Source organism: Pholcus phalangioides, unplaced genomic scaffold (genome assembly GCF_987345545.1).
Source record: "Pholcus phalangioides strain wild (caught in Gottingen) unplaced genomic scaffold, Ppha-v1.0 ptg000008l_1, whole genome shotgun sequence".
Lineage (NCBI taxonomy): Eukaryota > Metazoa > Arthropoda > Arachnida > Araneae > Pholcidae > Pholcus > Pholcus phalangioides.
This window is the reverse complement of record NW_028301601.1, coordinates 4,876,517-4,893,940: the sequence shown is the minus strand read 5'-3', so window position 1 is coordinate 4,893,940 and position 17,424 is coordinate 4,876,517. Positions and strand designations below refer to the sequence as shown.

The window sequence follows — 17,424 nt, the reverse complement described above, 5'->3', positions numbered from 1 at the left end:
ACGTAGTGACAAAACTGTTCATGTGATCATAATTATGATTCATTATCAGGATTTCAAACCCATCGGAAAATTAAAATAATCAGATTTGCAAATAAGAAAATTATCAGTTTGCTGACTTCAATTTCGATACGGTGAAAATCTGATTTTTCGTTGGATGACAAGCTACCTTCAAGTGGCTTTTTGGTTCATAATGTGGCCGCTCTCTCGCAGGCGAACGAAGCAACGTGTAAGTTGGCTTAAACACAACACAACACAATATTTCACATAACAGTCCGCACTATATTTAATATACAGGGCGCAAAGGTAATGGGGCATATGACATTTTACTGGCGAACCATTGGTCCTAGAAGCATACTTCCAGTTGGAAAAAGTACCTGAATAATGTGCAGTACACAGATATTTGATTCATATTGCCAGGGATTGCATAATTATCAAAATAAAAATGTTAACTTTTTATACGGACACCCTGTGCCCCAAAACCCAGTTGGAAAGTTGTTTCCTTGTCTCCAACAAAAAAATTCAACATTTCTAAGTGCAATATTCCCTGAGATATTCGAAGAAAGTTGGAGGAAAAAAAACAGTATTAGATGCGGGGGAAACCATTTTACTCGCATTTAACGCTGTTTTTCTCCCAAATTTCCCCAATTTTTCGAATTTGCGTATCTCGGTGAATATTGCACTTAGAAACGTGAAATTATTTTAGTTGGCATCGGGAAAGACAGAGCAACAACTTTGGATTTTTTGGCACGCGGGGACGATATAAAAAGTTTTTTTTTAATTTCATAACTACACAACCCCTTACAACATAAATGAGATATCTGAGTTGGACACGGGATTCGGATACTTTTTCTAGTTGGAAATATGTCTCTAAGACCAGCGGCTCTCAACTGGTGCTCCGCGGAGCACTGGTTGAGAGCCGAAGATAATAAAATGAACCAATAATAAAAATTAAATTAATTATTTAAACTAAAAGTTAAAATAAACCAAATAAACCACCACTCGAGGAAAATAAAATAAATCAATAAATTTGATAAACAAACAAAAAAAAGAGGCCTAAAGGGTACCGCGATATAAATAATATAGAAAAAAGGGCTCCGCCATGGAAATTATACACTGAAAAGCTGCGAGCACACTGCTCAGCGAGTCAGAAAAGGTTGCGAACCGCTGCTCTAAGACTAACGGCTCGCCAGAAAAGTGCCATACGCCCTGTTACCCATGCAGCCTGCATATACACTTAAAAAATAGTTTGAGACAAAATACAGTCGACTCCCGTTATAACGGGAAAAAATATCGTTTTAACAAAAAATTTTCTAATCCCCTGGATAAGTTTACATAGGAACAACATAAAAATCTGGAATTCCTTTGTAACGAAATTTTGTTATTACGCAGTGATTTCTCCTGGCTCTTGGAGTTCATTATAATATGATTTGACTGTATCTCCCCCCCCCCCCCCACCAAAAAAAATCTGACATTTTTGCGCTAAAATAATTGAACTTCGGGAATTTAATCTGAAAATAGTCTTTTTTACTTTTATAAATTTAGGAAGGAAACAAAAGGAAGAAAGGGTGGGGAGAAAAAGAAAGATTGCCAAGACGGGCTCGGTTGTGCGTAAATGCCTTGAAATTCCACTTGTGCGCAAGGGGATTCGTGCCTCACTCTCAGTTTTATGACAAAATTTCACATTTATGAGACGTTTGACTATGGTCACGATTAATCTCTATATGTATAGCTTTCAATATTAAAATATTTCATTTATACGAAGCACAATTTCAATTATTTGACATTTTCATTTTGATTCGAACTCCAAATCTTTGGCATATAGACATCATTTCCAACTATCAAATCCACGCGGTTTTTGTAGATTGTGAAAACACGTCGCTGAATAAAGTGAATGTTAATATTACTTGAATGGGGGAAAAATTGAAATTGCGAAAAAGATATTCTATGCACACATTTTGTTTGAAATTAATTTCACAAACTTCTCTCTCTCTCTCTCTTCGTGGTCCCCGTATCAGTAGCCGTGGCTCCCCATTTGCGAGATTTTCATCCGTGGTCCCCCCTGGAATATCCTAGGGCCCACCTGGGGCCATATGGCCCCCGGTTGAGAACCACTGCACTAGAGCTAGGGAAGTGCTGGTGAATTTTCATTACAAGCAAACGCAAGGGCGTAGCGGGGGGGGGGGGGGAATTGAGAGTCTGGTCCTCAACTACAACAAACGAAATTTCTCGCTACGCCCCTGAGCAAAGGGCAAGGAGAGGATGGGGCTGCTGGTGTGTAATCACTCAGGTAAGGGAGCCAGGGGTGCCAAAAATTAGGGTTGCCATTCCCTGTCATCCTGATTAAAAAAAAAAAAAAAGAACTATTTGAGAATGCTTCAAAGTGAAAAATTTTAATAATCAACTGGATCAATCACAGCTGCCCGAAAAGTGGATTGAACCCAGGATTGTCTCGATCTATAATTACACTTTGATAGAGTCTATCAATCAGAGACCGGTTGGAAAGAAGTTCTGCGTGACGTCTCAATTTTTTATCGATTTGGGCAAATATGTAGTCCGTTATCAGTTCGTCATGCGTTTTTCTCGCAACCGATAATAACAATAATGTGCTAAAAAAAAGAAGCGAAAAATACATATCGCCAATGAATGATGAAAAACACGCCAAAAGTGATTGAAAAAAAAAGTGATGGAAAAAAAACCCACGGTAGTTGCGTCGGGCTAAGATCGTGGAGCGACAGACGACCTTGGCGCTCTTACGCCAAGTTGCGAACAGAAATTTGCGCTCGGAATTTTCATTTATTATTTATACGTAAAAGGACGTGTGTTTCGCGTTTGATCTCAAGAAGTTTTGTGTTTTTATGCTGAGAAGAAGTGATCGCGGTCAGTTATGGAGGACAGACAGCACGTGCCCATCTCCAACGGCAAAATGTACGGCACCTTCCGTAAATCGAGCACCAAAGACATCGAATCCGAAAAGATCTCGCAAAGGTGAGTGTTTTTTTTATTTTTGTAAATGTTCTAAATAAAACTAAATTCAATCGCTGAAACAAGTTGATCCCACAGAGAGAGAGAGAGAGAGAGAGCTCCAACCTTCGGATAGCAAATCATGCAATACCTGGCTCCAAGACCATCATCAGTGTTTCTCAAAGTGTGCGTCGCGGCTCCTAGAGTCGTCGCCAACCTTCGTCAGGGACGTCTCAGTGCCTATCTTTGCTTTGAAGCAGTTCTTTTATGAGGGGAAAATATCTACTTAACTGTTCTGGGAGCTGCAGGTGACAAAAGTTTGAGAACCCACTACCCTACATTCATACGCTTTACCCCTGCGCTCTAGATCACAGTATCCTAGACTTTTTTTTTTTTCCATCGCCCCCTTTTCAATTTTTTTTTATTCTCATCGCCCCCAACATAGGATTCTCAACTGAATCAAAAGCTTCTATCGTTCCCCCAGACCGGCGATATTCCCCAATTTGGGAAACACTGCTCTAGACCAGTGTTTTTTTACCTTTTTTTGCCCGTGGGCCCCTTTGAAACATTTTTTTTTTCTCGTGGCTCCCTTGTCTTACCCCGAGTCTTCAACTCTCATCTAGAAGCAAAATCCTTTATACGTATTGAAATGATGTTTTCAGTGAGTTCATACTGAACGAAAATTTCGCAAAGAAAATTGGCTTCCACACCACACCACTGGCTTAAAATTTATTAATCTTCCCCTCTAGTCCGAGTTCTATCAGGACCGTCTCAACATCATGGGCCCCCCCCCCCCAAGGCAAAGTGATGCTATGGTAGTCTCATACTTAGCCAGAAATAAACAGCCTACATATTTGCTACTTATTTTCAAAATTTATTGTACTATACAAATATCATAAGATCCCCAATTTACTTATGAACATGAGGCCCCCGGGCATGACCCCTCACAAGAGTGAGACTGTCAGAGCTGCAGCCCGGGGCCTGATATGGTTTTCTTCATTTTTTGTTTTTCACACTATAATTTAACATAGGGAAGGGGTCTGTGAAAAAAAAAATCTAGCCGAGGAACTGCGAAAAACCCCATCCTAGGGAACTTGTTGCAAAATATAGGCGGTGAGGCCCGTGTGGGTCCATGCCCTAAGACGACCCTGGTTTTATGGGTGGTTTTGTTGGATTCTGTAAGTGTATAGTCACTAATAGAAAAGCTTTATTTCTTCACACCTTAATTTTTCTTCTCAGCTCTCTGCAGCCCTCCAAACCACCTGTCATGACCCCTTTTTCCATTTTCTTCCGTGGCCCCATTGAGGTATCCCAGTACCACTAGGGGGTCATATGGCCCCCGGTTGAAAACCACTGCTCTAGACCATACATGCTCAGATGACTACAATGGTCATCTCGTCACACTCGGAGTCATCTGATCGCAGAGCCGTCTTAGGAGCATTATGATCCCCTGGACCAAGTGGTTTTTCTGAGGCCCTACCTTGTACATTCTAGAAACTTAACCGGATCTCATTTTTGTGAGACCTCTCTTCTCCTAAGGTGCCCGGGTGGGCCCATGCGTTAAGACTGAACTAATCTGATGTGGCCCGCGACCACAAACCTTTATTTACAAACCTAAATTTCGTAATGTAAATAAGCGCCACATTTTCACATCACTTTAAAGGACCGTGGAATATTTGCAGATCACTTAAGTAGCCCGCGCTACATCCTCAGATGGCCTGCGACACATTATCAAACCAATGAAATAGCCTTCACTCTCGTAAAAGTTGAGCACCTTAGACCAGGGTTTCCCAAAGTGGACAACATCGACGGAAAGGTCCGTGGGCGGTAAAATATTGGGGTTTAGGGTTTAGTATAGGTTGGCTTTTATGGATTGACTCCTGAGTTTGGGGGCGATGGAACGGAAAATTTGTGAATCTATGCCCTAGGCAGAACTGTAGCGGAGATTAGTGTGACAGGTCTCTGCGATAAAAATTTTTGCAAGTTTTTTTTTTGTATTATGTTTTTGGCCCCCTTAAATGTCACACCAAATTGTCCCCCAAATTGTCACACACGAACACAGACCCCTCACAAGAGTGAAGGCTGCCCGTTCTCCAAAGGTTCGCGCTATGAATTCGCTGTACAGGTAGTCCACCGAATATCCGAGTCTAAGGGCCCTGCTCCGGGATGTGTGGTCAATGCCAGGACTGCAGTACACCAAGCTGGGGCTCAGTCCTAGTCCAGATTGTTTAACGTTCCCCCCCCCCCACCCACCGGGGTCTTCGTGATCCTTCAAATTATTTTTCTAGGAAAATTCATATGTAGCGGTGTAAAACAAAGTGGATTTCGAAATTTTGTGGAGCCTAGCAGTGCTGAATAAGTTGCGGGGGCGTTAAATCAGTGCCTCACTTGGGGGGGGGGGGCACTATTGAAAGCATTGTATTTTTTTCCATTCATCACTCGTTCAACATCACTGAGAAGAGGGAGCAGAGAAATCTTTACTTGCCTCTTAACATGCGCTCTAGAACCTGGGGCTCGGAGTAATTTAGCCCTCCTCCTCATGCCCCCATCCCTTTGCAAACGTCCTTCAATCCCGTTTATACGGGACATCTGACACATCTAGTCCACCTTCAACTCAATATGTTGGTAACTTTGCCCTTTGCAGCAACTTTGAGATTTCTGAAATGTGTCTGCATCGACGGACGCGAGTTAATTTTACAAATGCCGGGAGGGGGGGTGTTAGAAGGCCTTGCAGGTTTCACCTCACATAAATTCCGAATTACATCCAGTCAATCACTCAACTGAGTGACCGTACTAGTGATCAGGATAATTGGCACATATCCCCGTCACTCATACTATCACTCCTTACTCATTCATATGGTCATTCACTCAGTCACTCACATAATCAGGATAGGTGAAATGCCAGATGCGAAATTTCCGTAGGTGACGAAACGTGTCGGGGGGGGGGGGAATGTCGGAGGCGAAATTTCCGAATCCCCCTCCGGTACTTCTCACTCGGTAGAAAATTGCCCATGGCGATAGGAATTGTCCTCGTAATTGTGCGCTAAAGTATAAGGGACTGCAAGCGGACTATCGCCAGGTTGGGAGAGTCTCGGGTGAATGATTGCTAGGGCAACGAACCGTAGTTAAAAGTTCGAGAACCACTGGGTTAAAAGCAGGTCCATCTGAACACATTAGCCTACCCGGGCACTATCTCATGTACATGGGGGGGGGGGGGCCCTCATAGACAGGAGTAAAATATTTAATAAATTCTATTTTTAAGCGCATAAGATTAAGTGTTGGTTTAATGTTATTCCCCATCTTGTAGGGGCCCCAATACGCCCTGGTCGTAGCAGACCAAAAAGGCAAGGTAGGTACAGTTAACAGCAGATTTTGGGTGAAGTCTAATTTCAAAAAATCCCCTTATAAATGCTAATTCATATTTTCGGCTCGTTGTGACGTACCTGGGTGCCTTAACGCGCACACTTTGAGAGCCACTGTGTATTTACATGAATACGTTCCAGTCACGTCTCAACGAAGCTCCTTTTTGTTTTTCAAGCAATTAGAGCTCTTTTACTGCATACGTTTGGAGCTCTAAATACATAATCTTTGTCAACAACAACAACCAAAGAATACAATGTATACAAGAAGCGTCCATGCCTGATGACGTCAATAGGCGTCACATGACCTTTTACTTTTCTTGTTTGCTTTCAAATCAGGTACGAGTGCGTGGCTTTCACGAGAAAAGGAGCTGATTTCGGTTCTTAACCCCACGGGCCATGACCTATCCCTATCATACGGCTGGGCGGGGGGTTGGAATGCTTAAAGGGCTGCAAACTAAAAACGCCCTGGATCATGCATGCATCATGCTCAACGTAAGGCCCACGAAGCCGTCTGATGTGGCAAGCTACCTTTTTGAGAAAACGAACTAAATCATTTTTCACACAATTATTGTTTGGTTAAGAATTGCTTATTCATATTCACTGTGGATGTCAGTTCTTGTTCACTTTAGGGACCTGCGGCACCGTTCCTGCGGCACTCCAGCAGCCCGTGGCACATTTTCGGGGGTCATTTAAGTGACCCTGAAACATTTACAAATTACTCGAATGACCCGCGGCACATTTAAAAATTACTAGTGATCCGTGGCATATTTACAGATCACTTCAGTGAGTCATACCTCCGTTTTAAAATCACTTTAACGATCTCTGGTACAGTTCCAGATCACTCAAGCAGCCCGTGGCACATTTACGGATCACTCAGTTGACACGACACATTTACAAAGTAAGTAAGGGACCCATGGCACGTCACTTGAGTGATCCGTGACAGCCTCCCCTCCTCAAACTAATGAAGTAGCCCGCACTCTTTCCAAAAGGTTGAGCACCCTTGACACCTAGATGAATCTTTTTTTACGCTTTTAACTTACTGTAGAGGGGATTCTTTCCCGTGGTTCATAGGGGCTCAGCTCTGATGCGTGAGGCCCTGGGTTCGTCTTTTGTGACTTATATGGAAGGGTTGCGAGTCCAATTTCGATACAGTGATTAGAACTGTCGAAATAAACTTGAGGAGGTCCTTGATTTTGATCTGTTTATCAGTTCGCTTTCGGCAACAAACGTAAATATTGTGCCTTCAAGTGCCGAAAATACCGCGAACGAACTTTCTAGAAAGGTAAATAAAACGCGTGTGGATCACACATAACAGATAAAGATGCCATTGAGGACGACCATTTCCGATGAATCGCTTCCTATGAATATAGAAAGGGAAAAAGTTGAACGACATCTTCGAGAAGAAAAGGGCGCGCGATAAATGATCTTCTCGCAAATAAAGACGTGGTTACATAATAACCGTATAGGGAATACAAATACAAATACAACGCCACAACAGGCAAATTGCCCAACGAGGTGGCTGACTTAAGAACATCATGGATCCCCGAGCCCCTACCTACTACTGCTACACCACACATGCACCTCCCCCCCGCGGAACCCCCCCCCCCCCAACGAATCGGTACATGCGGGAATGTGCGTGTACGTGTAGTGCAACCTGACGTAAAGTTTGTTTCTGTGTAATGCTTGTTATGTGTAGTGCTGTCATCTGCCCCCAGTTTTACTAACTATGAGTGAAGTGTTATGGTTGAATGATTTACCGTTGTAGGACTGTTGCTCTCTGTGGCGAGACTTTTTAACGGGGAGATCGGCTCGCATTTGCGCCTTGAAGTTGGGAACCACAGAAAACCAACTTCAGCCGACCACCACTGTGGGGTTCGAACCCGGATCCTCGCATCACGAGTCCGGCACTATAACCACTCGACCACCACAGCGGCATAATAATTATGAATTTAAATATTGTTACATAATTACCGATCGGGGAAAAAAACCCTATAAGTCTGACTCGATCTCGAAAACATAGACCTACGCAATTGGCCACATAGACCACGGGTGCACAACCTCCGTCCAGTGGGCCAGATGCGGCCTGCCAAGAGGTTTCATCCGGCCCGCGAAAGATGTTCCGGTAAAAAAAGTATTAGGCCAGTACACTATAAATGTTCTTGTACAAAACTTGGAAAAAAAAAGAACCACCACCAATAAGCGTATCGGTTACATTCGAGTGAATGTCATTGGTTGGTTGCATTTTTCAAGTTTTATCAAAGATCTTCCATCAAACTTTATAGTGTAATCCTGGCTTTAATAGCAAAAAAGGTTACAGGTATTTCCTTCATGGGAAATACGGGGAATCGGAATGCAAACCAGTTATCGCCAATTATCACCAAAAAAAATTGTCAAACATAAGTAAAGTTGCCAAAGAGAAGTAAAATTGGTAATTGTCGAAAAAAAAAATTTGTCAAAAGGAATTAAAGTTGCTAACTGTAGCCAAAGAAATTGTCAAGGGAAAGTAAAGTTGCTAATTATAGTTACAAAAAAATCTTCAAAGAGAAGTAAAGTTGCAAATTGTAGCCAAAGTAATTGTCTAAGGGAGGTGGTTGCTAATTACAGAAATAAATTGTCAAAGGGAGGTGGTTGCTATGAAATGAATACAATTGGCTAACTATAGTTGATTATGATAATTACTTATAACTATCATCATCATATTATAATTTATACACATTTTTTTTCAGCACGAAGTATAAATATAAGATTCGAGGAAAATCGGGACTCGATTTAAGAAAAAATCGAAGCGTTCAAAATTACGGGAATATCCTTTAAAACACGGGTCATACGGTCACCATATATGTTTCAGTATCTGGCCCGGGGACTGAAAAGGTTGTACACCCCCTGACATAGACCCTCAACTCACATGTAATGGTCTAGATCAGAGCTCTTCAACATTTTCCTTGACGTGAGCACTGCCGGTAACCATCACTCGCATCGCTAGGAACCGGGTTCAAACCCCACTGGTGCCACAATGGTGGTCGACTTAAGTTGGTTTTCTGTGGTTCCAACATCGAGGAGTGAATGCAAGCCATCCCCCCTCCCCGTTAGAAACTCTCGCCACTGAGAGAAACAGACCTACAACGGTACAAATATTCAATCATTACACTTCACGCACAATTTGAAATATATATGGTAGCACTGAAATCCACGCATAACACTAGATACCTTCTCAGACCGTTAGGTACACACACACACTTCCGGCACAACTCACTCGGTAGTAAATTGCCCATGGTGATACAGGAGTTATGCCCGGTTTGAAAGAAAGAGGAAAGAAGGCGAAAAAATGTGTTAATAAAGAAAACCGAGTCCAACGACAGTGGCATGATGTACACATAAGCTAATTATGATCATTGATCAGTTCCAATTATGGCAGGTTGAAAACGACCAATACAGCAGAATTTCGACTATCCAGCCTGGTCCCTTGGCGCCATGACGTAGCCAAATCATCGGAGCTGTCGCCAAACTTCTAAGTTTGTTGCCAATTTGGAGATATTTACAGAAAAATGCGTTAATTTTCATTTTCACATAAGATAATGACTATTTACTGGCAAAAAATAACATAATAAATGATAAATTAGAACTACGAAGGTTTTTAACAATTGGCTGTTGCGAAGATATATTTTGGAAAGAGAGAAAATTCAACTGCCCCTGTGGGGAGTTCTGCCCCTGGGCGTGGGTAGACAAAGGGCGACACCTACGCCCTTTCACTTTCCGGGTGAACGCCCTAGACTACAGAGGCACCGAATCTCTCAATCTTCCCTTTGAGCTCGTGTACACTGAAAGGGACCGTACATGGACGGCCGGACCAAACTCAGGCCAAGCTCACAACTGCTGACGCTGCCGCCAGATGGCGATACGCTTTCATTGTACACGAGCTCCAAGGAAAGATTGAGAGATTCGGTGCCTCTGTAGTCTAGTGTTCTAGGGCGTTCACCCGGAAAGTGAAAGGACGTGGGTTCGATTCCCCACAGGGGCAGTTGAATTTTCTCTCTTTCCAAAATATATCTTCGCAACAGCCAATTGTTAAAAACCTTCGTATGGTAGCGGAGAGTGACGTCATCCTTGTGTAAATTAGAACTATTTACATAATTTTTGTAACAATATTTATATTCTTGGACTTTTTCCGTACTAATTTTTTTTTTTTAATGTACAGTACATAACAATCATTTTATATTATGTATATGTTACCACTAAAGCTTGAAAGCCGTTAATGTGCCGATTAACTGATTTGCTACCTAGATAATCTGTAGAATAACTGATCTGTATTATAACTGATTTCTGCACTTTAGCGGTAACCTATACATTTATGTGTAAAGTGCTGACCTGTACCAAGAGGTCACAAAATATGAATAGGAGCGGTCTTTGGCATTAAATTGTTTTTGATGGTGTAGTTGGGGGGTAGGGAGTGAGGATTTATCGAACTCCGGCCTGCCCTTCCGCCACATTAGGCCGGATAGTCCGGATTCTACTGCATATACAAAATAACATGGCATTTTCAAGAAGTCTACTGTTCTATCACTTTAGTCCTTCCTATCAGTTGTTGCCCCTCCAAAAGAAATTTCTGGTAACGGCCCTGGTGGTGCGGTTGGTGATCAAGCTAGGACCCATGCTGTACCGACGAACACAAGTCAACATCACTATTATACTGACCATATTTCATCGAGAAAAATTGGGGGGGGGGGGAATTAAGATTTTGGATGTGTGGGACATCGCCAATTCTCGCCAAAAAAGAAGTTGCCAAACGAGTGGAATAAATGTTAATGGGCGGGAAAAGTGGGACTGCACAAAGCCTCCTAGATGTTGTATCTAGGAGGCTTTGGACTACCGCAAATAGTGTACTGAAATATGTTTGACGCGGGGAAGAAAAACGTTGTACATGCGACAAATTTGTGAGATATTTTAAAGAGTACTGTGTAGTTTTATGAGAGTTATTTTAATTATGGAATGAACTCTTCGATTGTAATAGAGGAAAAGCGTTCAATCCTCTCTCCGGCATTGACGAGAAATCTCGCCGCCTTTAAATGCCTTTCATTTTAGCAATGACAAGCCCAGATATTTTATAAAGCTGATTTCTCAAGAACAATTTTCATAACCGTTTAGAGACTGCCAAGAATATGTGAAAACACGGGAATGTCTCATAAGGACACCAAATTCAGGATTCTTTTTTTTAAATACGTAATAATATGCCTCAAAATGGATGTCATAAAAACAGTCATAAAGGAACTAGAGGTGAATGAAACGTCGAAAAATCACCTTATTATCATTGTGTTCAATGCTTAATAATGCAGGATTACGAACGCAGTCTATCTTTGGCAAATCGAAGTATTTGCTTGTTCTAGGTTCTGTCTGAAACTTTTCTCCAGCGCAGATACAGCCTACTTACCGCGATTTCATGAACACACTGTACCAACCACGCTATCATGATCTCGGCAGTTGTCTGTTATTTAGATATAGCTGTATAATGTAATTATAGCTTTGATAGTGTTAACGAACACATATCAAAGAGACATGAAAGTATTAGTCATTTTACAGCCAAAAATGACGTCATGTCGTAAAATATTTGCATGATATGACCGATAAATCGCGTCATTTTACGACCTTCATGTACACGTCATAAAAAGACGTCGAAGTGACGGGTAATGGAGTATTTGTACCGTCAAGATAGCCAAAAAAAACAATTTTTTTATAGAAAATGTTCTCAAGTTTAGTTGAATAGACGGGAGTTATCTTTTTTTGTGTTATATCATGCAGAGGGGGCATGTTTTGTCCCGTTTTCATCTTTGAAAATTTGTGATCAGGGAATGGGCAACGCCAGTTCTCGCTGGTGTTGCCGTGCGGATAGAGCATCATGATGAAGGAACCTGCAGCAAATATGTACGCATACTTTAAGTTTTATTTTACTTCTCTAGCATTCTTTTTGTAATTAAAGGCATTTTATTTGACATCCAGATACCTTATACGGTAAAACCTCTCTTTTGCGGACTCCGGTGGGACAAAAAAATTCGTCCGTTAATCAGGCGGTTTGAAATGCATACTTTTATTATACAACGGAAAATTATTATTTGGTCGTAAAATGTGGGGTGTGATCGCATCTGAGGGGTGACTGTTAAGAAGGGTTTTATTGTATTCGGTGATGATGTGCGAAATGAATGGTATAATTATTCCAGATGGGATTAGGCTAACTTCTTCGGAAATTTTCATTGATGAGTGACTCAGGTTTTCTGAACATTGTTTGGGAATTGTCGATGGCTTAAGTATTCTGTTCTGCAGTTCTCAAAAAAAGCAAACAGAATGCTCTGCTTCATTCTTGAAAAGGTGTCTCCGTGCTCTCTTAAAATCACTTTTTTTCTGGATTATGAAATACAGTTTTGGAGACCATGAATTCAGAAACACATGGAGACTTGGTCCAGGAGATGCAACGAATAGCTACGCGGGCTGTTATTAATACACGAGTTTTGATGCGGATTTATGATTTCGTCGCCCTTTTCCCATTACAGTCTGGTTTTCTTAAGCCATGATTCATCGAATTTGCCGCTTTAAGCTATAGCCCGCTTAGCTCGAGCTACTTGTAAATACGCCTCCGTCTCTAAGTCACTCTGTTGGTCACATGTTTGCACGCTTTCTTGTTCACTCAGTGACCTGGTCCTCCAGTCTCTCGGTCAGTCTTTTGATCATTCATACTATTCTGGTCACTCATATGCATGCACACCCTAAATCATCACTCTTTTTGTCGCTCGCTTCTGGTCTTTCACTGACATGGTCCTTTGCTTTCTAGATTATTCTTTTAGGATATTTGTTCATATGCCTGCACAGTTATTCACTAATTTGGCCGCTGACCAACTTAGTATCTCCCTCTCTAGATCACTTTTTGCTCTTACTGACCTGTCCCTCGTTTTCTAGGCCACTCTCATGCTCAAACACTTTCTAGGTCAGGAGGTTCTCAAACTTTTTTCATCCACGGCGCCCTTTTCTCTAATCAACGCTTATCCACGGCTCCTCAAAGCAGTTTATCAAAGAATCGCTTCGAAAAATCTTTGTCAGGCGGCGCATAATTTGAGAACTGCTGCTCTAGGTTTTTCTTCTGGCCCCTCACACGTTTGCAAACTGAGACCCCTAATATACAAATACAGCGCCACAACAGGCAAAATGTCCAACGAGGTGGCTGATAAAAAGATGCCCATAACAATATGGGTGTCATATATTTCAAAAATACAGCAACACAATTAAAAATGCAATTAACAAAAAATTATAAACAATATATACACATGATGAAATATTTTACAATGGCCTTAAAGAATACTTATGGTTGTCTTATTCTAAGTATGGATAAGCTTCTCGATTTACCCCAACATGTTTATCATACTTCTTTTTAAACGTCTCAATTGTGTTACAATGTACTACCTCCGGGGGTAAGCTATTCCATTTATTAGCAACCCTATTAGAGAAAAATTCCCTTCGAAACCATAACCTTGCATTGTCCCTTACCAATCGATACTGGTGTCCCCTTGTAAAAGCAGTCGATTGGCGGTGTACTAAAAGTTCATGGTCCATCCTATCTATGCCATTGAAAATTTTGAACACTTCGATCATATCTCCTCGACACCTGCGTTCATCCAATGTAAACATATTCTAAAAATGAAGTCCCTCTTCATAACTCAAGCCCTATGTGCCAATAAGGACACGCTTAGCTCTTCTCTGCACCCCTTCGACCAAGTCTATGTCCATCTGTAGGTATGGTCTCCAAAACTTTACAGCATACTCCAGTCCAGGACGAACTAAGCCTCGAAAAAGCGGGAGAATGACTTTAGGAGAACGCGAAGAGACCTTTTTGGAAATGAGATCGAGCATTCTATTCGTTTTTTTGACCACCGCTGAACAATGTTCAGAAAAAAGCCGCTGGTCAATGAGAATTCCCAAATCGGTGACCCTAGTTGCATCCGGGATAGTGACACCATTCAACTTGTAAGAGAACCGTGGGTTGTTCGAACCAAAATGAGCGACCATGCACTTATCAACGCTAAACGTCATGCTCCATTCCTTTGCCCATGCTGCAATCCTGTTTCAGTTGGTCTGGAGCAACTCCCTATCGTTTTGTTTTCCGATTACGCCCATTAACTTCACATCATCTGCGATGCGAATTTGTTAGTAATCCCATCGATACCCTGATCGAGTTTATCGATAAAAAGTGAAAAAAAGTATGGGGCCAAGGACACTTCCTTGAGGAACTCCACTTGTGACGTCTGTCCAACCAGAGAATTCCCCGTTCACCATAACTCGTTGCGACCTATCCACGATTCTATCCAATTCAGTAAGTTGCCCCCCAATTCTAATCTCGTGTAAACGCTTCAAGAGTTTACTATGTTGGACCCGATCGAATGCCTTCTGGAAATCAAGGTAAACAACATCTACATTTTTGCTCTTACCCAAAACCTTCGTCACGTGATCATAGAAGCAAAGGAGGTTAGTCACACATGACTTCCCCTTCCTGAACCCATGTTGATTATCCGACAATACATTATTCTCGTCTATCCACTTCACAAACTGCCTTTTGATGATAATTTCCAAAATTTTCGAGAGGGAGCTCGTCAAACTCACTGGACGATAAATGGGCACAGCTTCTCTACTACCCTACCTTAAATATCGGAACAACATTAGCGAGCTTCCAATCCCTTGGGACGATACCCTCACCAACACTACTAATGTATATCTGTGCGACTGGCTCCAACAATTCATTAGCACATTCCCTGAGGACCCTGGGATAGATATCATCTGGTCCTGATGCTTTGCTTGCATGTACATTTCTTAGAAGATTTAGGACCTCCACGTCGCCTACTTGAATATCGTTGAGGGTTTTATTACCCCATGCAACACCCATAAATCGAATATCATTATCTCCATTAAAAACCGACGCGAAAAGTGAATAGAAATTCCTGACTACCAATTTACATGCTTACTTTGGGAATTTTGAACCATATCTCATCTTCGTGAGACCCTCTTTGCATTTGAGCCCCCCCCCCCCCCTGGGGTCATGTGCCCGGGTAGGCCCATGTGTTAAGACGTCACTGCAGGGCTTCCTCTTCTGGTATCTTCAGCGGGGCCGGGCCAGATTCTTCACAGGTCCCTTTATAGTGAGTTCATAGTGTGAAAAAAAAAGGCGGGGAACTCCCGGGCAGGACCACCTTTACCTGACGCTGGGTCCATTGCGAAATTAGCCAGAAGGGTCTTAATAATTTCGGTGCACCCTTAAAGCGACGAATTTGTATATTCTGCTGCGGGGGAGAATCGAAAATTAAGAAAATTAAAGAATAAATGAAAGAAATAATTTCGGGATTGATGAAAATTCAGAATGAATGAAAGAAATAATTTGTGCGATTCAGAATCCAAGAACCAAATGAACCCCAGAATTCAGAATGAATTAATTTGAACAATTCAGAATCCTAGAACCAATGAGAATTCAGAATGAATGAAAGAGATAATTTGAATAATTCAGAATTCCATAATTGGAAAAAATTCGGATGAATTTCGGAATTTTATGAAAGAAAAATAGTTCCAGAATTATATTTCTATCTAGATGAAAATGCAGAATCCACAGTTAAAAATTCGGAATTTATGAAAGAAATTGCCAGCGTAAGTGAACCCCCTCCTTGCAAACACTGGGTCCGATGCAACCACACCGGTTGCGCACCCCCCCCCCTCCCAAGGATGGCCCTGCTAGTCGAGGGGGGGGGGTGTTCATGTGCACAGCGATGTATTGGGCTCTCATCCAAGCTTGCATGTGAAACCCCTGTTTACAAACTCACAAAACATGAATAACAAACAGCCTATACTATCAAAACTACTTTTGCCGAATGATAATGATTAGAGAACTTATCATGGGAGATATGAATAGAGCGTCTATGTTGAATGCCCGACAGGGGTGAGATAAGATTGCGACCCTCACACACACAAACAGTGATAGTGGATTTCCATTTGGGATAACACAATATTATTTTAGGAAAATATTTTTCTCAGCCCGAAAGATAAGGAAAGACAAGAGAAAGTATCTCTTTACATTCCTTCCAAGTGAAATCGATGTCGTATAAGGGCCCCTATCTTATAACACTTGCAAACACTGTTAGGTACGCCACTGGAGTCACGTGCGTTGTTTATAGAAAATAAGGGCAGTAAACATGTTGGACTCTGGACGCTATTTCCTAAAATTTTGTTTATTTCGGAATATTTGGTCGCACGTGACTGTCCGTGTTTACGCGATCACGGTGACTGCGTTAAGGACATCTGTATGTGGAATTTTGATAGACCTACATTGGTGCAGTCCCAATGCATTGGGTGCGGATCCGGGACGATGAGACGGGAGGGGTGAATTGTGTAAGTTAATTCGGTGGTCCCGTATTATTAGGCTCTTGAAAGGGTTCGCATGCTGGTATTTCAGCTATTTGTAAAATGTGCCCCAGAATATCACCAAGGGAACCTAGCTAACACCATCTATAACAGAACGCCTCCGAGTGAAGTTCGTGACGCCACTGAACAAATCCATTTTACGTATAGTCATTGTGGATACACTGAAGAGAAAGGTAAAGATATCGCATGCGTTGTCCTGCTATATCCAATGACTACAGGTGAAATGGATTTCTTCAAAGCTTCGCGTGGAGGCCTTCTGCTATAGATGATGATGGCCTAGCCTGCATATCGATGACATATCGGTAAGCAACATCAACCTGTTATTTACGAGCATCGCTGCGCTCATTTAATCCACTATGACCCACATCCATCTAGAAAAATTGCTTACGTCTCCTCGGGAGACAAAGCGGGGACCCCAGTCGTACTGATGGTGCTTATTGAAGCATCAAACAGTGATCGATGCTTAAGCTAAATTTTTTGCTGTTTATTAAGAGTCCAATTAGATCAAGGGTGCTCAAGCTTTTGGAGAGTGCGGGCCACTTCACTAGTATTTAAAACGTGTACGGGCCACTTAAACGATCTGGAACAGCACCCCAGGTCACTCAAGTTATTTTTTAATGTGTCGTGGTTCACTCAAGTGATCTGTAAATGCACCGCGAAC

General features: G+C 41.9%; 1 protein-coding gene across 2 annotated transcripts in view; it reads left to right on the top strand.

The window, feature by feature from the left end:
* The first annotated feature begins 2,701 nt into the window (after positions 1 to 2,701).
* LOC149083534 (prestin-like) overlaps positions 2,702 to 17,424 on the top strand; it is a 57,041-nt gene continuing 42,318 nt past the window's right edge. The window contains exon 1 of one of the 2 annotated variants that reach the window (XM_089234054.1): positions 2,702 to 2,985. In XM_089234054.1, coding sequence (XP_089090180.1) covers positions 2,885 to 2,985 — 101 coding nt within the window. In that variant the 5' untranslated portion in view covers positions 2,702 to 2,884. The remainder of the gene's footprint in view (positions 2,986 to 17,424) is intronic. The other variant, XM_089234055.1, reaches the window with a different exon arrangement.